Source organism: Crocuta crocuta, unplaced genomic scaffold (genome assembly GCF_008692635.1).
Source record: "Crocuta crocuta isolate KB4526 unplaced genomic scaffold, BGI_CrCroc_1.0 scaffold152, whole genome shotgun sequence".
NCBI classification, from domain to species: Eukaryota; Metazoa; Chordata; class Mammalia; order Carnivora; family Hyaenidae; genus Crocuta; species Crocuta crocuta.
Genome location: NW_027528798.1, coordinates 4,306,765 through 4,330,467, shown reverse-complemented (window position 1 = coordinate 4,330,467; position 23,703 = coordinate 4,306,765). Strand labels below are relative to the sequence as shown.

The following is a 23,703-nucleotide window of genomic DNA, read 5'->3' as shown; positions in this document are numbered from 1 at the left end:
TCGAACCCACAAACCGTGAGATCATGACCTGAGCCAAAGTCGGAAGCTTAACCGAATGAGCCACCCAGGCGCCCCTCAAGGATAATTTAAAAGATAATGGTATATTCTACCATAATCTTCTGTAGAAAGTTTTAGAAGAAAACTTAAGTTTTGACACCTACATCTATGGCTCAATATATTATATTATGTAATATAAAAAGATTAAACTTGCAAAACATCAAAAAATTTTTATTCATTTTAGAGAGAGACAGAACAACATGAAGTGGGGAAAGGCAGACGGAAGGAGAGAGAGAGAGATAGAGAGAGAATCCCAAGCAGGCTCCACATGTCAGTGCAGAGCCCAACATGGGGCTTGAACTCATGAAACTATGAAATCATGACCTGAGCCAAAACTGAAAGTTGGATGCTTAACTGACTAAGCTACCCAGGAGCCCTGTAAAACATTTTCAAAAGGTATTATATACCATAAAATGCAGAGTATTTTTTAAATTGTAACTAATAACCTTATATTTAATATGTTAATATATGATAAACATAAATGTTCTGTAACATTTTAAATGTTATATGTTAAATGTTATTGTTGGACCCAGTACTAAAGATACTTTTTTTCTCTTTTTTTAAAATGTTTATTTATTTTGAGAGAGAGAGAGAGAGAGAGAGTTAGTGCCCACACATAGGAACAGGGGAAGTGCAGAGGGAGAGAAAATCTTAAGCAGGCTTCATGCCCAGCACAAAGCCCAACCTGAGGCTTGATCCCACGAACCCTGAGATCATGACCTGAGTAGTAATCAAGAATCAGATGCTTAACTGACTGAGCCACCCAGACGCACCCAAACTTACTTTTATTTAGTAAGAATCTTATATAGAAAGATGGATAGCTAGATATTCATTCAGATATTTATATTTATATATTTAAGTTTATTTTTCTTTATTTTGAGAGAGAGATAGAGAGCAAGTGGGGAAGGGGCAGAGATAGAGGGAGACAGAATCCCAGGCAGGCTCTGCACTGTCAGCACAGAGCCTGATGCAGGGCTTGAACTCACAAACCTGAGATAATGACCTGAGCATAAATCAAGAATCAGATGGTTAACCAACTGAGCCACCAGGCACTCCTCTACCAGTCTTTTTTGTAGGGTCTCGTGGATTTCAAGAAAACTCAAAACAGCCAAATTATTCAGAATCATTTGATATTAAAAAAACTATAGATGATAATTAGCTAATGCTATCATATCTGACAACTGTGAAGCAAAACATATTAATGACCTGAGTCACACACATGGCCTATGGTTAATAGAGAAAGGCATTACAAATGGGATAAACATTTATTCAACAGATCTGTACCAAGCACTGATCATGTGCACGGACCGCTCTGTATAAGGACTGTGAACATATGAAGAGGTAAAGGATGAGGAACTTTAAGAAGTTAACCTGACTGGGGAGAAAAGTCATAAAACTTTACCTGACAAAGCACCTAAGAGGAACTTGTCAAAAAGAATATTTACTGACATTGGTTTTTCATGTGTTGGTAATTTTGTGTGTATGATGGAAAAATTTGGAAACATATATGACTTTACTCATTTTCTTTCATTTATCACAATGTGGTAAGAGTTGGGGATAAATTTTATGAATGTTGGAATAATTTTGTTACTTTTTATGAGTCTTTTAATTTTTAAAGTTTTTTTTTTTTTAGGTTTATTTATGGGGCACTGGGTGGCTCTATTGGTTAAGCATCCAAGTTCGGCTCAGGTCATGATCTCACCATTCATGAGTCAACCCCCACGTCAGGCTCTGTGTTGATAGCACAGAGCCTAGAGCCTGCTTCAGATTCTGTGTCTCCCCTGCTCTCACTCTGTCTCTCTTTCTCTCTCTCAAAAATAAATAAACATTAAAACAATTTTTTAAGTTTATTTATTTATTTTGAGAGAGAGAGAGGGACAGAATGTCTAGCAGGATCTGTGCTGTCAATGCAGAGTTCAACTTGGGGTTTGAACTCACAAACTATGAAATCATGACCTGAGCTGATATCAAGAGTTGAATGCTTAGGTGACTGAGCCACTCAGATGTCCCTGAGTCTTTTAGTTTTCAACAAATTATCCCTCATTTTTTTTTCTAATTTACTAAAAAAAATTTTAATGTTTATTTATTTTTGAGTGAGAAAGACACAGAGTGTGAGCGGGGGAGGGGTAGAGAGAGAGGGAGACACAGAATCTGAAGCAGGCTCCAAGCTGTCAGCACAGAGCCCGATGTGGGGCTTGAACCATGAACTGTAAGATCATGACCTGAGCTGAAGTCAGACGGCAGATGGTTAACTGACTGAGCCACCCACGAGTCTCACCTCACGGGTTTTTTTTTTTTTTTTACATTAATTTTTATATTTCGCCTACGATTCCAAAGTCAGTTGTTCAAAATTTCTAAAGACAAATTCATGTTCAGTTTAATTTTGTGTATTATGGGATTATTTTAACTTTTTAGACATTTTAAGCAATTTTCTCACTAATACCTTTCTAGAAACTGAGGTGTATTTTAAAAAATATTTATATTCAAGCAGCTCTTTCACAGCTTTCCACATAGTATCGGGGCGCTTGGGTGACTCAGTTGGTTGATCATCTGACTCTTGATTTCAGCTCAGGTCATAATCTCATGGTTTGTGAATTCAACCCCCATATTGGGCTCTGCACTGAAAGCACAAAGTCTGCTTGGGATTCTCTTCTGCCTCTCTCTCTGACCCTCTCTCATTCTTTCTCTCTCTCAAAATAAACTTTATTAAAAAAATAGTATCTAAAAGGAAAAGAGAAATGAAAGTTTTTAAGATGGTCCAGGAAAATGAATTGAGGTTTTAATTGCTGTTTTAACCCTATNCTTCAGCTCAGGTCATGATCTTGTGGTTTGTGAGTTTGAGCCCTGCGTGGGGCTCTGTGCTGACAGTTCAGATGCTGGAGCCTGCTTTGGATTCTGAGTCTCCCTTTATCTCTGCCCTTCCCCCATTCATGCTCTGTCTCTGTCTCTCAAAAATAAATAAAAACATTAAAAAAATTTTCCTAGAACATGTATTATTAATATAGCATCCCAAATATTCTAAGTATGCTGTACCTTCACCCTAAAAACATTAACACAGTGCTCTTGTCTGGAAAAATAGGCATTGGTGGCTGAAAATGGGAAAAATGGGACCAAAAAGCCAAGAAAGTACCACAAGACCGCCCCCTTTAGTGCATAAAAATTATAATGACCTCCAAAATTTTGAAAACTGAATAAGCATTTAGAGTAAAAAAACCCAACCACCAAACCAAAACAAAACCTTGTAAACCCATGCCAATGTGCAAAAAAAAATTCCAAAAATTGAAAAATAAGTAGTAGCTATTTTTTTACTAAATCCTCTGCTTCCTTACAGAGTAGTAAATGATTGAATGACAAGAGGTTCCTATGACAAAACGTCATGGGTTCAAGGGAAGAGAGGGCTCTGAGAGGGTGGTTCCTTTAACTAAAGAGAAGAAGGCCTTATGATGGAAGCAAGACCTGAAGAAAAATTAATATTCAAACAGATGAGAATGAAAGGCATTCTCCATGGAGAGATGTCAGCAAAAACACTGACAAAACTTACTAAGAACTGAATAGCAATAAAGTTCTATTGTACAACACTATCGTGCTATATGTTGGAATGGTTCTTGATTTGTTGTTCATTCTCTGAACTACTCTTAGCTAAAAATCCTTTGCATAATCTAATTCATCTTCTGCTTGCTCCTACTTTGAAAAAAAATTGGAATAACTTTAATTTCTAGACAGATAAGCAGTGCTTTTAGAATAAAGGTCTCTAGCAAGTTAATCACGTATGGTTAAAGCAAATGTGTGAGCATGGTAAAGATTATAACTATCAGTGCTACAAAGCTCACTCTCAGCCAATTCAGAACCCCCAGCAACTTCTGCATTCCCTGCTGTGGTAAACTGTCTGCCACTTCTTATTATCCAAGTATGTCCCCACAAAATTTATGCTCTGGAAGTAGATTAGGGAATGTTCTCCCTGTGACAGAAATAAGAAAATGCAGCAGAAGCAGAATGACTTCCCCAAAGGCAGAAGAATCACAGGCTTTAGCCTGGCAGTATTAACCATTGGCCTCTAAAAATCCTTTTGAGGGGCACCTGGGTGGCTCAGTCGGTTAAGCGTCCGACTTTCGCTTAGGTCATGATCTCGCGGTTCGTGGGTTCGAGCCCCGCGTCGGGCTCTGTGCTGACTGCCAGCTCAGAGCCTGGAGCCTGTTTCAGTCTGTGACTCCCTCTCTCTCTGCCCCTCCCCTGTTCATGCTGTCTCTCTCTCTCTCTCAGAAATAAATAAAAAATATTTAAAAAAAATAATAAATAAATAAAATAAAAATAAANAATTTGTAGCACCCTTGGTCAGAATTACTGCCACCCCAAAAGAATCCCATTGTGGTCTTGGACCTGACAAGTTTCTTGTATAAGCAAACAAACCAATACTTGCCTTGCTGCCAGTAGCATCTCGGTAACCAATCTTTGGATTCAGGGTGGCAAGGATATTGTCCTTCCGTTTGAACCCTCTCCTTGATAGGCTTAATGATCCCTTGGTCAAACTCTCTCTGTTTTCTGAGGTCCCAGGAGGCAACAGCAGTGTCCGTAGAGAGTCTCCCAGGATAGAGTTATTTGGGAAAGGACCATGTGCTGGTGTTAAATCACCGAGACTGGTAGATAATTGTTGCTCTACATTGACCAGTAAAGCAGGGTCACTGTTGAAGTGGGTTGTGGCATACAGATCTGTGAAGGAAACAGCCTGGGAGGTGACCCTGCCTTTTAACATTCTCATATCTCACTTCCAACCTTACCCCACCTGGAGTCCAATGGTCATAATAACCTCTTCCTACGATACACCCTCAACTCTCTGGATCCCTTCTCTTCCACCCCTCCACCTGACAAAACCCAACTCTGGCTAATCCAAGTGTCCATGTACTCTAAGCCTACATGAGGGCCATAGGCAGTGGCTGGAGAACAACATGCATCTCTTCTCACTGTCTTCACTTTAAACTCATGACCACTGTTAGGGTGCCTGGGTGGCTCAGTCGGTTGAGCATCTGACTTCAGCTCAGGTCATGATCTCACGGTTCGTGGGTTCGAGCCCCACGTCGGGCTCTGTGCTGACAGCCAGCTCAGAGCCTGGAGCCTATTTCAGAGTCTGTGTCTCCCTCTCTCTCTGACCCTCCCCTGCTCACGCTGTCTCTCTCTCTCCTAGAAATAAATAAAACATTAAAAAAATTAAAAAGTAAATAAATAAACTCATGACCACTGTCTTCATTGGGCCCTCTACTGCCCAGCTATCCTAATACACTACTCTAGTCAATTTACTATTCTATTCCCTGAAATGACTATTTAACATCTCTCTTCTTAAACTTTCAACACTTTTTCCTCCTTCCTCACTCTTAGATTCTGACCTCTTTATTTTCCTGAGAAAAACAGACAATCAAAGAAAACATCTATATGATCCCAACTAAATCTACCAACTCACTTGGATTTGTATTTATAAATTCTCAGCCTNATAAACTATTTGTAAAAAAAAATAAAAATAAAAAAATAAAATAAAATCTTAAAAAAAAATAAATTCTCTGCCTTCCTTTCATAATAAAAATTGAACTATCTGTGCTTCTCTCTAAGGCCAACCTCTCCACTGGTGGACTGGATTCCATCCTCTTGACTACCTAAGGATTTTTTTCCCCTTGTAATTGTCCCTTTTCTCTCCTGCATCATTGGTGCCCCCTCTACTGGATCATTTCCATTACCATTTCCTTGATCCCATCCCCCCTCCGTCTACAGTTCCCTTTCTCTGCTTCCCTTCTCTGCAAATCTTCTTGAAAGCATTGTATATATTCCATAACTCTATTGCCGCTCCTTCAATTCTTTCTTGAACACACCTCAATAAGTCTTTTATTAACCATGGGTCTCTTAAAGCTGCTTGCTAATATGTTGCCAAATACCATATATCTCATTGGACAAGTTTTTCCTGACCATTCTATCTAAAACATCACTTCCTCCTTATTAGTCTATACCTTACATTATTTTTCTTCCCAGTACTTATCATAACTTGACATATATTTATATGCTAACTTGTTCATCATGTCTTACACCTTTAGAATAGACGTTCCATAAAAGCAGAAACTTTTTTTTTATTGTAGCAAAAGATAAATGGAACTTTATTTTTGTTTCCTATCTTATCTGCAGAGCAGCATCTGGCACATAGTAGGTATCAATAATTTCTGTTGAATAAATTAGTAAGTAAGTGGAGTGGTCTCTGTCACTTACACTGAAACTACCTTTTTCTGAAAAAATAACTCAGAATAGAAGTGACTGTGGTCAGAGAAGACTAGCTGCTACTAGAAATATGTTCTGGGATGCTGTTTAGCTACAATAACATATAAAGCTCACATTTCTATAATTTTTCTTTAAAATATCTGTTATGTTAAACTCATAACCTGAAGATTTCTGGAAGTTTCATGGGCTAGTGATACCCCAAAATAAAATTTAAGAAAGCCTAATGCAATTTAAGAAATGTTCATTCCAGGGGCACCTGGGTGGCTCAGTCGGTTAAGCATCCGACTCTGGCTCAGGTCATGATCTCACGGTTTATGAGTTCGACCCCTGCTTTGGGCTCTGTGCTGACAGCTAGCTCGGAGCCTGGAGCCTGCTTCAGATTCTGTGTCTCCCTCTCTCTCTGCCCCTTCCCCACTCACATTCTGTCTCTATCTCTCAAAAATAAATAAATGTAATACACACACACACACACACACACACACACACACACATAGAGAGAGAGAGGGAGAGATGTTAAATCCAAAATTTTCAGTTATAACTCTATCTTCATGCCTAAGAAAAAAGGCTTATAAACTGATAGGAAGCTATTACCTGAACTAAGCTTTAAAAGCCTTCCGGTGCTGGAGTCAGGGTTTGACAGAGAAGTCAGTAAGTCTCCACAGGAATGGGATGTGGTGGCCTTCATGTCATTTGAAGGCTTTACGCTATATTCTCGGTAGTTCTTGCTTCTCTGAGGCCTTTTGCCAGGACTTCCATGCAGGGATAGATTTTGAGAATAATGAGTATCATAACTTTCTAGACCAACATCTGAAGGTAACTGATAGGGGTGGATCTGGCTAGAATCACCCACATCCAGGCGTTTACCCAGTGAGACATCATGGGTAAGCTGGTAATTATCAGGTTTTAGTATCAAGTCCTTTTCTGGAGAAGAAACTGAAGACCTATTGTTCAAAAAAGATAGTCGGTATCCTTCTCTAGTCGTCTTCTCTGGGGATCGGACTGTGGACTGATGAGGAGAGAAGCGTCTGAATTCTAACCACCACCACCAAGGGGAAAAGAAAACACAAAATACAATGAGAATTGTTGGCTCAATTAGGGTACCTCTGTTCACTGGACATACCTCTGTCTACCAGAAAAGTTCTCAGGAAGAGAAGGTTTATAATTTTGTTAAGTAATAGCATAAAGTGATAAAAGGATTTTTACATGGAACAACGATAAAACATAATGGATAATGAGTAAACAGTAAAGAATCTCTAACATTCTGGAGATAAACTTCATGTCACCCTAAACCCCTAAGAATTTCCTCCTAAAGCTGCAGGATCAGAGTTTTCTAAATGCTGCTTTCTATTTTATTTATTTATTTTAAATAAGCTCTTCACAAAATGTGGGGCTCAAACTCATGACCCCAAGATTAAGAGTCACATTTTCTTCTGACTGAGCCCCTCTAGATGCTGTTTTCATATAAAAATTTTGGTGCACCCCATATGACAATAGTTGTAATCTTATGTATTCAGTGTATAGACAATAGTTGGTAGGTCTATCATTTCATAGACTCCTTGCAATAAAACTAAGCCCACTCCCATCCCCAAACTACACTCAGAGGTTCTAGGTTCATACACTGGGAACCAGTATCCTAAGCCAATTAAATGGCAGGGAATCTAAAACCTATGAAAATCCCTAATTAGCTATAAAGCATTTCTTTCAGACAGCTGTATGTGCCATCTCCAAAAAGCATCAGAGTGGAGCAAGTAGAAGTCTTGGTGCTCTTCGGAGTTTTCAGAGTTTCGTATGCTTAAGGGTCTTCCTTAGGAAGCAAAAAATACTACCCCTGAGTTAGTCATATTAACATAAAAAAGTGGAACCAAGCACTTTTATCTGAAAAGGACCTATAGAATACCAAGGTTTTACTGAGGGCCAGCCTATACAGTGGGGAAAAGTTGTAGAACAATATCTTTACATACAAAAATAATCTAGCAACAAGTGATGAGATTAGATAATTCAGACTGTGTTTCCTGTTGAAGATATTTAAAAAGTGGGATGATGCAGCTCTTAAAAGCATCAAAGAGGCGGCACCTGGGTGGCTCAGTTGGTTAAGTGTCTGACTTGGGCTCAGGTCATGATCTCACAGTTTGTGAGTTCGAGCCCTGTGTTGGGCTCTGTGCTGACAGCTTGGAGCCTGAAGCCTGTTTCAGATTCTGTTTCTCTTCTCTCTTTTCCCCTCTCACACTCATTCTGTCTCTCTCAAAAAAAAAAAATTTTTTTTTAATAAAACATCAAAGAGCTTGTTGGCTGGTGAAGAATTTCTAGGCCCAAATCTAGTTAACAGCAAGGACTCACATAGGTAAGTCTAGCACTTATAGTCACTTTTACCCTCAGAAGTTTTAGGATGACAGGGACAGAAGTAAAGTTCAGCATCCATCCCAAGTGAGGAGTATGACAAACCATCCCTCTCCCTGACCCTCCTCCAATATACATGAAAATGGAACCCCTATCAGGATGCAACCTTGAGAGTAAAGATAAACTAGAAATAAGCCAGCCCTTATACTGATTTGTAATCCAGGTTTGCATCAGCTGAGTGGGTCCAGGGAGCCTCAAGCTTTGAGCTTAGATTAAAGTGATCCCAGAATGATAGTGTCCCTGGTACCTGGTAGAAGCAAATGAATATCTGACCTGGGAAAGATACCTTTATGTAAGACTTTAAATGATTCCTACAAATAGTTTTTCAAATATATAGCAAATAGCCAAAGTAAAGGAACAAAAAAGTAAATGAGACAACACAAGTATGAGAAGAAAAAAAAAAAAAAGGCAACAACTTCAGATATTGGAATTAACATACTGCCTATGCAACACCTATGTTTACTATGTTTAAAGAAATATAAAACTAACTGGAAATTTTCTGTTTATACAAACTGACTCAGAAGACTTGAAAAAAAAAGTGAATAAAACTTACAGAACTAAAAAATAAAACTATTGAAATTAAGAACCCAGCAAACAGATTAGACACAGCTGAGGACAATGTTAGTGAACCTAAAGATGAGTCAGAAGGATCCAAAGGGCAGATCAGACCAAACAAAGACAAAAACCAAAGATGAAAAATATAAAAGAATAAGAGACAAAGTAAAAATCTCTAACATATATTTATTTAATAAAGAGTCCCAAAAGGACAGAAAGAAAGGACAAGACACAAGGACACAAACAATATTTGAAGCACTTTCCAGAATTATTGAGACATAATTCACAGATCAAGTTTAATAAACACCAAACAGAATAAATAAAAAGAAATCCATATATCATTCTGAAACTGAAGAAAACCAAAGACAATTGGAAAATCTTAAAAGCAGCCAGAGGAAAAAAAGACTTGCAGGAATGACAGAGCTCCAGCTGACTTCTCAAAAGCAAAAACAAAAGAATACAGTGGAATACCTTCAACTTTCTGAAAGAAATAACTGCCAACTTAGAAATTTATACCCAGCCAAAATACTCTTTAAGGATAATGGTAATGGAGCACCTGGGTGACTCAGTTAGTTAAGCACCTGACTTTTGATTTTGGCTCAGGTCATGATCTCACAGTCATGAGATCCAGCCCCATGTCAGGCTCTATGCTGGGCATGTAGCCTGCTTAACATTATCTCTTTCCCTCTCCCTAATCCCCTCCTCCATGCACACTCTCACTTTCTCTCTCTCAAAACAAAACAAAACAAAAGAATGGTGAAATAGAGGCATTTTCATACAAACAAAAACTGAAAGAATTCAATATAGTAAACCCACACTAAAGGAAATTCTAAAAGATGTACTATAAGCTAGGGAAAAATTATCTCAGAAGGGAAGTCTAGGATGAAAAAATGAAATAAACAAAGTGGTAAATACAAAGATAAATTTAAATGATCACTGACTGTATAAAAACAATTTTATATGGGTTTAAAAAGTATAAAGAATTAAAATCTATGATAATAATATGTAAATCAGGAGGGACGAAGGAAGTAAAGTACTTTTAAGTTCTTTAAATTATCCAAGAGGGGGCTCCTGGGTGGCTCAGTTGGTTAAGCGTCCAACTTTGGCTCAGGTCATGATCTCATGGTTCATGGGTTCGAGCCCTGCATCGGGTTCTGTGCTGACAGCTAGCTCAGAGCCTGGAGCCTGCTTCAGATTCTGTGTCTCCCTCTCTCTCTGACCCTCCCCTGCTTACACTGTCTCTCTCTCTCTCTCAGAAAAAAATTAAACATTAAAAAACATTTCAAATTATCCAAGAAAAAAGTTAAGGTATTGATTACTTTTTAAAAAATTTTTTATGTTTATTTATTTTTGAGAGAGGGAGAGAGAGGAGAGAGACAGAATGACTGGGAGAGGGGAGGAGAGAGAGGGAGACACAGAATCTGAAGCAGGCTCCAGGCTCCATGTTGTCAGTGCAGAGCCCAACGCGGGGCTTAAACTCACAAACCATGAGATCATGACCTAAGCCAAAATCAATGCTTAACCAACTGAGCCACCCAGTGCCCTAAGGTATTGATTAATTTTTTAATTATATAAGTGAAGGTGACATATTGTAGTTTAGGGAATAATAGTAAAAGCATTGAAACAGTGTATATAGCTTATAAACCAATAGATGGGAAAAATGGATGAATAAAAACATAATAAGCCCAAAAGAGGACAAGAAAGATAAGAAAAAGTAAAAAGAACCAGCCAGCCAGTACAAATAGTCAAGAACAAAGGAAGTCAGACTATCTACTCATCAACCAGTAAAGCCTTACAGGTTCACTAAGCATCCAGGCAGCTCCCTATAAAAGCAGTAAAGAGTTAGCTGACCATGTAGGGCCTTAGGGCTGAGACATCTCCATCTTCTCCCAAATCTCATCACATCTGGATTTCTCTGATTAGTGTGGAGAAAAATACTCCCTGCACAAAATATTTACCATCTTCTTGGTGACTGTCACTTGGTATCTCCCTTCTTGCCACTTCCTGCAATGAAAAAAAAGTTTGACGGTTTAGGAAAAGGCAGTCAATGGGCATCCAGACACGAGCTTACTAGACCAGGGGTTCAGAATACTTTCTATTAGTAAGCAAGTCCACCCTTACAATCTAGGGAAACAGACCTTCAAGCAAAGGTCCTAGTTTAAGCCTATTTAAAAAAAATTTTTTTTAAATAGAGAGACAGCGTGAAGAGGGGAGGGGCAGAGAGAGATGGAGACACAGACTCCGAAACAGGCTCCAGGCTCTGAGCTGGCAGTCAGCACAGAGCCCGACGCGGGGCTCGAACCCACGAACCGCGAGATCATGACCTAAGCGAAAGTCGGACGCTTAACCGACTAAGCCACCCAGGCGCCCCTAAAAAATTTTAATGTTTATCTTTGAGGGAGAGCACAAGCAGGGGAGGAGCAGAAAGAAAGAGGGAGACACAGAATCTGAAACAGGCTCCAGGCTCTGAGTTGTCAGTGATGAGCCTGACGTGGGGCTTGAACCCATGAACCATGAGATCATGACATGAGCCGAAGTTGGACACTTAACCGTTTGAGCCACCCAGGTGCTTCTTAAGCCTACTTTTAAATAGCCACAATACAAAAAGATTCTAGAGCTGCTTTGGAGTAGGTAAGGAGACTCTCTGGAAAGACAAAATAGCCTCAGTTGGTAAAAGACATACCAAACAGTGAAATACTCTTATTTTTTTCTGCTTAAAGCAGCATTGAAGTTAGATGGCTCAAATTTTCCAACTTTATTTTTCCTGTTTAAAGAACTATTGTACTTATTTTACTTTATGATAAAGCTAAGCATCAACTACAAGTGCTACTGAGAGTTTTAAAAGGCTGAAAATTAATTTGAGGCATAATTAAGCAAGGATTAACACAAAAAAGAATGCCATCTAGGGTTTGCTTTTTTAAATATCATCTTCAAGTTTTCGGTATATTTTTGGTAGTTATGGAAAGGAAGAAATCTTACTTATTTCTTAAACTAAAAGAATATATAGCAAGCTATTTAATTTCCTTTTTGTCTGTCACTTCAAGTAGTTTCAATGAAGTTGGTTTTTTTTTAATCTTTTATTTTTATTTTTTTTTTCCTGAGAGAGAGAGAGACAGTGTGAGCAGGGGAGGGTCAGAGAGAGAGGGAGACACAGAATCTGAAACAGGCTTCAGGCTCTGAGCTGGCTGCCAGCACAGAGCCTGATGCGGGGCTTGAACTCAGGAACTGCGAGATCATGACCTGAACCAAAGTCGACATTTAACCAACTGAGCCACCCAGGCGCCCCTGAAGTTTGTTAGTTTTAATTTAAAAAGTCCTATTTAATTTTAACTGCATGTTTTTCTTTGTTTCCATTTCCTTTATTATTTTTTTCATTAATCTATTTATTTATTTTGAGAGAGAGAGAGAGAGTGAGCAGGGGAGGGATGGAGGGAGATGGAGAGAGAGAATCTTAAGCAGGCTCTGTGCCCACCACAGAGCTGGACATGGGGCTCTATGGCATCATCATGAGATGATGACCTGAGCCTAAATCAAGAGTTGGACGCCTAACTGACTGAGCCACTCAGGTACTTCTGTCTCCATTTCCTTTAAAACAAATACTAAGATTTTATAAATGGTAACTGAGATAGTTTCTAAGTTACCTAAAGAGAATCTCCAAAAAAAAGTAACCAACTAAATGCTAATTTATCTTTCTATAAGGTATTATAAACTCAAATGGAAAAAAAATCTTACTTTTTACTAATACAGTAAATCCAAATATGGATTAATCAGAGCCTTCTTTTTGTCTCCTTCTGGCTATTTTCAGCAATTTCATTGCTATTAATTTATCAAAGGAAATGCAGACAAACGAGAAGTTGAATATAAAGCAGTCAGTTCTGCTTCCTGCATCATACTCACTCATATAAATTTTTTTAAATGTTTATTTTTGAGAGGCAGAGACAGAGTGCAAGCAGGGGAGGGGCAGAGACAGAGGGAGACACAGAATCTGAAGTAGGCTCCAGGCTTTGAGCTGTCAGCACGGAGCATGATGCAGGGCTTGAACCCATGAACTGTGAGATCATTACCTGAGCTGAAGCTGTACTCTTAACTGACTGAGCCACCCACGCACTCCATACTCACTGATATAAACGAGTCTTATATAATGGTTGTGTTCCCTTCACCAATTTTTTCATTAAAAATTTATTCCTGGGGCACCTGGGTGGCTCAGTCGGTTAAGCGTCTGACTTCGGCTCAGGTCATGATCTGATGGTTCGTGGGTTTGAGCCCCACGTCAGGCTGTGTGCTGGCGGCTAGCTCAGAGCCTGGAGCCTGCTTCAGATTCTGTGTCTCCCTCTCTCTCTGACCCTCCCCTGCTCACGCTGTCTCTCTCTCTCAGAAATAAATAAAAAACATTAAAAAAATTTTTAAATTTATTCTTAATTTTTGCCTCATCTTGCATAAATAATCTCTACCTCCCAACTGTCCACAACTTCTATACCATCTTTACCCCTAATTTTTCTTCTTTTAGGTTCCAATGAAGAGGCAGCTTTGGGAAAGCTACCCTTGAGATGTTAAGATTCAGTAACTAAAAGTCAGAGGCAGAAAATGTAAGGAAGTGAGGTAACAGGAAATGGAGACACTGGATAAAAAGGAGAAATTTTAAGTTTATTTTCTTTATTTTGAGAGAGAGAGTGTGTGTGCGTGCAAAAGTGGGGGAGGAACAGTGAGAGAGGGAGAGAGCTAATTCTAAGCAGCATGGAGCCGGACATGGGGCTCAAACCCACAAACTGTGAGCTCATGGCCTAAGCTGAAATCAAGAGTCCCATGCTTAACTGACTGAGCCACCCAGGTGTCCTGAGAGGAGAAATTTTAAAACCAGACAAAATCTCTGTTTGAGAGCCAAAATACTTGGCATAAAATGTGCTACAAGTTGTGTACGTATAAATACTACATTTGATAACAAATTAGTATGGGAGAGGGAAAAAGGAGATTGAAATTAATGGAAAGGCGCCTGGGTGGGTCAGTCAATTGAGTGTCTGACTTCTGCTCAGGTCATGATCTTGTGGTTCCTGAGTTCGGGCCCTCACTGGGCTCTGTGCTGACACCTCAGAGCCTGGAGCCTGTTTCGGGTTCTGTGCCTCCCTTTCTCTCTGCACCTCCCCCGCTCATGCTCTGCATCTCTTGCTCTCAAAAATAAATAAAACATAAAAATTAAAAAAAAAGAAATTAATGGAGAAGGTCCTCTGTATCCTGTCTGTTCTTCTTTCCTTTAATTTTATTTATTTATTTACTTACTTACTTTTTTGCCTTTTTTTCCTTTTAAAGGGTCTAAAATGCCTTTATCAAACAAATCCTCTTAGACCTTCATAAATAATTGAGAGTCCAGTGACTTATTGGTGTTAATCATATAGTAGTCAACAGATCAACAGGAAGGGGAATACATTACCTGTGTCCCCAGTGGGAAAGTGTCCAATTTCTGATCTGGTATACTATTGCCCTGGGTTGCAGCAGTACTTGTTAGGGTATCCTTTATTTCCCGGTTGGGGAAGGGAATAAAAAGTCCTTTGTTTGAGTCTGTGTTAAAAGAAAAGGCATACAATGAAGCACTGACGAGATTTCAAAGGCAACATGTCTTATGAAAAGATACTGGAAGGCAAGTCACAAGATTGATAGTTCTGGTGCCACCACCTGGAAACCACGTGAACTTGGGCAAACTGTTTAACTTCTCTGGTTTTCTCCATTGTAAAACAGTGATGATAAAATCTAGACTACCTATCTTTTAGGGTTGAAGAAAGGCTAAAAGAAAGTAATGGGGGGTGTCAGCCTGGCTCAGTCAGTGGAACATGGAGCGTGCAACTCTTGATCTCAGGGTTGTGAGTTGGACCCCCACACTGGGTGTAGAGATCACTTAAAAACAAAACTATATCCTAGTCCTGGCCACTCTAGAAACTGTTATCAAAAAGAGCCAGTTAGGGGGTACCTGGGTGGCTTAGTTGGTTAATTGTCCAATTTCAGCTCAGGTCATGGTTTCACTGCTTGTGAGTTCGAGCCCCACGTCAGGCTCTGTGCTGAAAGCTCAGAGCTTGGAGCCTGCTTTGGATTTTTTGTGTGTCTCTCTCTGTCTATCGCTCTCTCTCAAAAGTAAATAAACATTTTTTTTTAAAAAAGCCAGTTAGGATTTTTATTAGATTGGAACACTTGTATAGAAGTTTTTGCACATTCTTGATCAATACTTATTAATTGCAGAATTCTGGGATCTGGAGTCTTCTGGGGGAACTTGGATGAAAATAAGAGTTTCTTGTCTAGGGAGGTTTTTGCCCTAGCAGGATTATGTAAGAACTAAGATAGTTTCAAAAACTTGGGCCTTTGTCAAACAATGTGCTCTTCTGCTAGTTTTTATTTGTAGGCTCTGGCAACAGAAAGCTGCTGTAAGCCAGGGCAACTGAGAATACACACTGAATAAAGTCAGCATTTTTAAAATCTAGCCCCTCAGTCCATTTGGGGCTCTAAAATGCTTCCTACTTCTTTTAAGTTTATTTTTTTTAATTTATTTTTGAGAGAGAGACAGAGGAAGAGAGAAAGGGAGAGAGAGAATCTTAAGCTGTCCTCATGGAGCCTGATGTGGGGCTCAAAACCACATGGCTTGAGATCATCACCCAAGCTGAAACCAAGAGTCTCACTCTTAATGAGTGAGCCACCCAGGTACCCCAAATACTTCCTACTTCTGAGTTGCCTTCTTGGATTGAAATTTCCTATTACTTCAGTATGAAATGCTCTTCCACCATTGTATTTGACAGAATTACTTAAAAGCTCTTAAAAGTTTATGTTTCCTGGATCCTATTGCAGTAATAACACAGGAAAAAAAGAAAAAACAAAGTAAAGCATAAATTAATAGTCTTAACCTGATTCTTAGTAGATAATGAGGATGGTTAGTAAACTGGGACTTTTGAGTTCAGGCCTCCTCTTACCCTTATCCAACAGAACAACACTTACACTTCCCAGGTGTCCAAGACCCTGCTCCATCCTGTTTCCTTCTGCTGCACTTATATTCTTTTTCAGATTCTCAGGTTCTTTTTCTTCCAACCCCTCTCTTTGTTTAAGCAAATACCCCAACGTCCAAACTCTTTGCTAAATGCTACCAGACCTTCTCTTTACCACCTAAATCTGGATGACCCTAAATCTAAATCTCCACTCTGATCTCTGCTTTGGCCCAGACCTAAGTTTCTTGAACTTCATCCAACGAGTGCCCCCCTCCCAGACGAATAAGAAGTTGATATTTTCTAAACCAAACTCATTATCTTCACTTCTAGGCCTACTATACTGATGCTCCCCACCCTCCACTCCAATCTGCATCTCACTATTGGCATTACTATTCAACCAATCTCTCAAGATAGAAACTAATTCTTTGACTCTCATCCATCTCACATATTAATCAATTACCAAGAGTTATAGAATCACTTTTTTTAATGTTTACTTCTGAGAGAGAGAAAAAGAAAGAGCACGAGCAGGGGAGGGGCAGAGAGACAGGGAGATAGAGGCTCCGAAGCAAGGTCTGTGCTGTCAGCACAGAGCCCAATGTGCGGCTTGAATGCACCAATGGTGAGACCATGACCTGAGCTGAAGTTGGACGCTCACCCAACTGAGCCACCCAGACACCCTTAGAATCACTTTTTTGGGGGAGAGGAGAATCTTTATTTTAACTTTATTCACTCACCATACAATTAACCCTTTACAGTATGTCAAGTTGTCAATCATCACCACTATCTAATTTTATTACCCAAAAAGAAACCCAGTTATCTGTCACTTTCAATCCTCTTCTCCCTGCCAGCCCTGGCAACCATCAATATACTTTCTGTCTCTATGGATTTTCCTATTCTGGACATTTCACATAAACGGAATAACATAATATTTGGCCTTTTTGTCTGGCTCCTATCACTTAGCATGATTTTTTTCAAGATATATATTGTACATGTATCAGTACTTCATTCTTTTTTATGGCTGAATAATATGCCTTACATGCATATACAATATTTTGTTTATCCATTCATCAGCTGAGGGACTTTTGGGCTATTATAGATAATGCTGGTTTCGTTCCTGTACAAGGATGTACAAGGATGATTGTGGTGAATTTTTCTTTGCTATTTTATTTTTCTTAAGATTTTACTTTACTTTAAGTAATCTCTGTGCCTGCCATGGAGCTTGAACTCACAACCCCTAGACCAAGAGCCACATGCTCTACCAACTGAGGCAGCCAGGCGCCCCTTTGCTGTTTCAAAATAAGATACCCATTTGATCAATATATTTTAGGTGTAATTCTACTTAAAGGTAAAAGGAAATGGCTAAAAGAGTGAGCAGGGCCCCTTTCAGTTCAGAGTATATGTGTGCTAAATGAATACATATTAACTTTAGTAAGGCATTCATTGTTCTCCAATAATTGACCTTCTATCCAACGTAAACTTTCTACTCAAACCACACGGTCACTCAACTGTCTCTATGGCCTGCTATACTCATTACCACTTTCACACAGCTGTTCACACGCATCCCACCAACCACAATGCCCTCCTCCTCCTCCTCTCAGGCTATTCCAGGGTTCCACAGCCTTTAAGGTTGATGACTTTGTTTCCACAACTGCTACAAAACCTTTTCACATCTGCTCTTAGCACAGTCTGAGCTTCTAAAGCATGTGTCCATCCACATCAGTGTTTCTCAAATTCAATGTTCTCACAAACTCTGAGAATATAAATCCAGTTTGAGAAACTTCAATTTAAGAAGCTCAGTATATAAAACGATATTTTAAAAAGCAGATTGTACAGGTGACAGTTTGGCAGTTTCCTACAAAACTAAATACTTGGTATTTACCCAAAAGAACTGAAAACTCATGTCCACACAAACACTGCACATGGATGTTTATAACAGCTTTTTTCAAAATTGCCAAATCTTAGAAGCAACCAAGATGTCCTTTAGTAGGTGAATGGATAAACTGTGATATATCCAGACAATGGAATATTATTCAGCACTAGAAAGAAAGGGGCTATCAAGCCATGAAAAGACATAAAGGAATCTTAAGTGGATAATACTAAGCAAAGAAGCCAATCTGAAAAGTCTACATACTTAATGATTCCAACTATATGCCGTTCTGGAAATGGCTAAACTATGGAGATGGGGAAGATGGCAGAGTAAGCAACATCCTGCATGTCTTCTGCCTGTGCGACAATTACACTGGCAGAATCTGTCTGATGTAACTATTTTGGAATTCTGGAATCTATAGAAGGTTTTCACTTTCCAGGGGAAGACCTGGAAGTTAAATTGAAGTTAACTTCAGTCAAGTTCAGTTCTTAGCAGTAGCAATAGCAACTACTCATGTCCCACCCTTCATGCAAAAGAATGAAGTTGGACCCTTACCTAAGATCATATATGAAAATTGGCTGAGAATGGATCAGACATAAATGTAAGACCTAAAACTATAAAACTCTTAGAAGAAAACAGGTCATTGGATTTGGCAATGATTTTTTTGGATGAGACACCAAAGGCAAAGCAACAAAAGAAAAAACAAATTGAACTTCATGAAAATTTAAAATGTTCTGCATCTAAAAACAATATCCACAGAGTAAAAAGAAAATCCACTGAATAGGGGAAAATATTTGCAGGGCGCCTAGGTGGCTTAGTCGGTTAAGCGTCTGACTTTCGCTTAGGTCATGATCTCGCGGTTCGTGGGTTAGAGCCCCGCGTCGGGCTCTGTGCTGGCTGCCAGCTCAGAGCCTGGAGCCTGTTTCAGTCTGTGACTCCCTCTCTCTCTGACCCTCCCCTGCTCATGCTGTCTCTCTCTCTCCTAGAAATAAATAAAAAAATATTTTTTAAAAAAAGGGGAAAATATTTGCAAATCATATATATGATAAGGGATTAATATCCAGAATATATAGAGAACCCCTAAAACTCAACAACAAAAACCCCAACTAAAAAGTGGGCATTAGGAGTGATTGTGTGACTCAGTCAGTTGATGGTCTGACTTTGGCTCAAGTCATGATCTTGCTGTTCATGGGTTTGAACCCTGCATCTGGCTCTGTGCTGACTGCTCAGAGCCTAAAGCCTGCTTCAGTTTCTGTGTTTCCCTCTCTCTCTCTGCAACCCTCCCCCTCCCCACTCGCCCTCTGTCTTTCTCTCTCAAAAATAAACATTTTTTAAAAACTAACAATAGATAAAAGTGGGCATTGGACTTGAATAGATATTTTGCCAAAAGAAGATATACAAATGGTCAATAAGGACATGAAAGACACTCAATAGGGCACCTGGGTGGCTCAGTCGTTAAGCATCTGACTTTGGCTCAGTCATCATCCCACAGTTCATGAGTTCAAGTCTCATGAGTTCAAGCTCACTGGGTGAGCTTGAGTCCTGCTTAGGGTGAGCATGAGCCCTGCTTCAGGTGAGCACCACTTCTCTCTCTGCCCTTTGCTCACGTGCTCACTCTCTCTCTCTCTCTCAATTAAAAAAAAAAAAGATTCCCAACATCACTAATCATTAGGGAAATTAAAATCAAAACCATCAGTACTACCTCATACTCACTAGCATGGCTACTATTAAATAAAAAAACACAGAGAAAATTACACATGTTGGGAAGCATGTGGAGATATTGGAACTGTTGGTCCAACTGTATGGTGGGAATATAAAATGGTACAGATGATATGGACAATAGTATTGTAGTTTCTAAAAATATTAAAAATAAAATTATCATATGAGGCAGTAATTTTGGGCCTATCCTCAAATAAGTGAAAGCAGGGTCTTAAAGAGGTATCTGTAAACCCATATTCATAACAGCATTATTCACAATAGTTAAAACATGGAAGCAATCCAAGTGACCATCAACAGATGAATGGATAAGCAAAATGTGATATACACAAACAATGGAATATTATTCACTCTTAAAAAGGAAGGAAATTCTGACATATGCTATAACATCAATGAGCCTTAAGGACGTTATGATAAGCAAAATTAGCCAGTCACAAAAAGACAAATACTGTATGATTCCACTTATATGAAGTAGTTAAAGCAGTTAAAATCATAGAGAGAGAAAATAGAATGGTGGGGGCGCCTGGGTGGCTTAGTCGGTTAAGCATCCGACTTTCGCTTAGGTCATGATCTCGCAGTTCATGGGTTCGAGCTCCGCGTCGGGCTCTGTGCTGACCGCCAGCTCAGAGCCTGGAGCCTGCTTCAGATTCTGTGTCTCCCTCTCTCTCTGACCCTCCCCTGCTTGCGCTGTCTCTCTCTCTCCTAGAAATTAAAAAAAAAAAATTACAAAAAAAAAAAGGAAAATAGAATGGTGGATGCCAGGGACTGCAAGGAGGGGGACATAGAGAGTTATCATTTAATGGATATAGTTTCAGTTTTATAAGATGAAAAGAGTTCTGGAGATGGTGGTGATGGTTACACAACATTATGAATGTATTTAATACCACTGAACTTACACTTAAAAATGGTTAAGATGGTAAATTTTATTTTATATGTATTTTGCTACAATAAAAATAACTAGGAAAAAATTCTAAAACTATGGAGACAGGAAAAAGATCAGTGGTTTCCAGGAGTTCGAGGGGAAGAAGGGATGGCTACGTAAGCACAGAGTTTAGGGCAGTGAAATTATGCTGTATGATACTAAAATGGCGGCTACACATCACTATATATTTGTCAAACCAATAATATGCACAACACCAAGAATGAACCCTAATGTAAACCATGGGCTTTGGATGATAATGACATGTCAATGTAGGCTCAGCAATTTTAACAAAAGTACCACCCTGGGTCAGGATGTTGGCAGTGGCAGAGGCTGTGTGTGTGTGTGTGTGTGTGTGTGCGCGTGCGCGCGCGTGTGTGTGTGAAGGCAGGGGGTATATGAGAACTCCATCTTTTCTGTTCAGTTTTGCTGTGAACTTAAAATTGTTCTAAAAAAGCATATTTTTAAACAAAAGACTAATACTTTTTAAAAGTGTATTACATACCTTTACATCTTTTAAATATCTTTCATAATGGCATCAAACAAGAACTCAAAAGTAAAGGATCTCACACTACCTGTGGACCTCTGAGTGTATCCCTGGACTGAGTCCATAGCCCTGAGTTTGAGGAATACTGATTTCTACCATCCACTTGACGTTTTCATATGCATTGCCTGGGATTATGTTACTTAGCTCTTTCATGTTTGTCTCATGTTCCCAATGCNACCAGGAAAATTTTTTTGTTGAAGACTCAAAAAAAGTTTCACTAAGGAGAATGGACTTTGAGTTAGGTCATTAAAACAAGGTAGGATTTTGATTAAAGCATGCCAAGCTAAAGGGACAGTATTAGTTCAGGGGCAGAGGAGGGAGAAAGGAAGAGCTATCTGAGGAGGAGACAGTGGTTTGATCTGATTGCAGCACTGGAAATTGACATTCAGAAACAGGAGATAGGTTTCAGGCTAGGTTGAAGAAATAAACTGTGGCCAGAGTTGAAGGAAATCTTGTATGTCAAATTAAGGAGTCTTAATTTAGTAGGTGAGGGGAGCCATGGAAAATTTTGAGCAGGCAAGCATAATTATCACAGCTGAGTTTTAAGAAAATTAATCTGATAGGAAATTACAAAATGAACTGAAGGAAGAGACCAGGAGGCAGTTTGGTGTAATGCTTAAGAGGACTTTGATGACAGATGGACCAGAGTTTGCATTCCAGCTCTTCTACTTACTGTATAACTAGAACAAGTTATTTCACCTTTTTTGGGTCTCAGTTTCCTCACCCATAAAACAAGGATAATTATAACCACCTTCAAAGTTGTTGTGAGGATTAAATAAGATAATGCACAGTGCCAGGCCCAGGGTTTACACTCAGTAAATGATAGCTATTACACATGCCTGTTAAGAGACCATTAGGAAAGGAAAAGGAAGGCTCATCAATTGTGGATCATACTATAGAGTATAAATGTTCAGCTGGCCTTTAGGGAAGGAGCAGCATCAAATCTTAGTATGGTTCTAAGCCTGAGTTCTAGGAAAGTGGTCGTAACACTGATGAAACCCTAGCTGCTGTTTAGGGCTGGAGGAAAGTTGTCATTTGGTTTTTTAACATGTTTAGTTTGAAGAACTGGAAAGTTTTCTAATGGAGATTCCAAGTATATACGAAGTTAGATCTATCTACCTATATTAAGATTTTATGTTTAAGGGGTGCCTGGGTGGCTTAGTCGGTTAAGCGTCCGACTTTCACTTAGGTCATGATCTCACAGTTCATGGGTTCAAGCCCCGTGTCGGACTCTGTGCTGACTGCCAGCTCAGAGCCTGGAGCCTATTTCAGAGTCTGTGTCTCCCTCTCTCTCTGACCCTCCCCTGCTCACTCTGTCTCTCTCTCTCTCTCTCCTAGAAATAAAAAATAAAAAATAAAGATTTTATGTTTAAGTAATCTCTATACCCAACATGAGGCTCCAGCTTACAACCCCAAGATCAAAAGTCACACATTCTACTGACTGAGCCAGGCAGGTGCCTGAGATCAATATTTAAGAGTCATCTAGAGAGAGGGAATAAAGCAAGTTTTACAAATAGATCAATAAGGGCAAATAAGGAAAAAAGAGAGTCTAAAGACATAGGCTAGGTATGTTTGTTTTAGGGCTATGGGAAAAGAGAGAGGAACTTTTGAAAGAGTCAAAGATCATGTGGTTAGGAGAATAGGATGAAGATCTAAGACAAAAGTTTCCCTGTCCATTCTAAATGATTGGTGGGAAAGCACTGTTTGGAACTGAGCTAGTGGAAACTGTCCTCCAGAAAGTTTTCTCCTAGCTTGTGGCACAACCATTAGCATGGCATAACCACTTTAGTCATATTGGATTACCAACAGTGCTTACAGGCAACACTCCCAACGGGTCTAGCACAAACATGATTTTCAGTGGAAAGCAAAGCTCTTTAACATTTCAAGGTAGCAACATAAATTTTATATTAAAAAAAAAAAATCCAGGCAACAGCTGGAGCTTCCAAGAACCTTTAGAAATGGGCCTTAGCAACGCAGTTTTTTCAGAGGAGAGACTGTGCACTCTAAAACATTTTAATTCATGGAGTGAAACTTCATGTGTGCTAATGATTTAATATAACATAAATGAAGTTTAATTCAACTCATACAAAAACAGTCAAATTATACTTCGGTGTACCTTCGTCATTCTAGAAATGGATATATAAATGTTTTTACTTAGAAAAAAGACAGGAAGGTTGTATACCAAATTATTCATTGGGATTCTCTCTAGGGGACAGGCTTATGAGTGAATCAAATGCTGTTCTTCATACTTTTCAGTATTTTCCACAAGTATTACAATAGAATTTCATCAAATTTTAAATATAAAAAGATGCTGTTTAAAATGAGATAAAGGGGGCACCTGGGTGGCTTAGTCAGTTAAGCATCTGACTTTGGTTCAGGTCATGATCTCGTGGTTTGTGATCTCAAGCCCCACCTTGGGCTCTGTGCTGACAGC

The 23,703-nt window shown here is 39.2% G+C and overlaps 1 protein-coding gene across 2 annotated transcripts in view; it reads right to left on the bottom strand.

The window, feature by feature from the left end:
* LRRC36 (leucine rich repeat containing 36) overlaps positions 1 to 23,703 on the bottom strand; it is a 59,595-nt gene that overhangs the window by 18,877 nt on the left and 17,015 nt on the right. For both annotated transcript variants that reach the window (XM_077755585.1, XM_077755584.1), the window contains exons 6-9: positions 14,687 to 14,814; positions 11,220 to 11,265; positions 6,901 to 7,341; positions 4,475 to 4,764 (exon numbers count right to left, since the gene is read on the bottom strand). In XM_077755585.1, the coding sequence (XP_077611711.1) occupies positions 4,475 to 4,764; positions 6,901 to 7,341; positions 11,220 to 11,265; positions 14,687 to 14,814 (905 nt within the window). The remainder of the gene's footprint in view (positions 1 to 4,474; positions 4,765 to 6,900; positions 7,342 to 11,219; positions 11,266 to 14,686; positions 14,815 to 23,703) is intronic.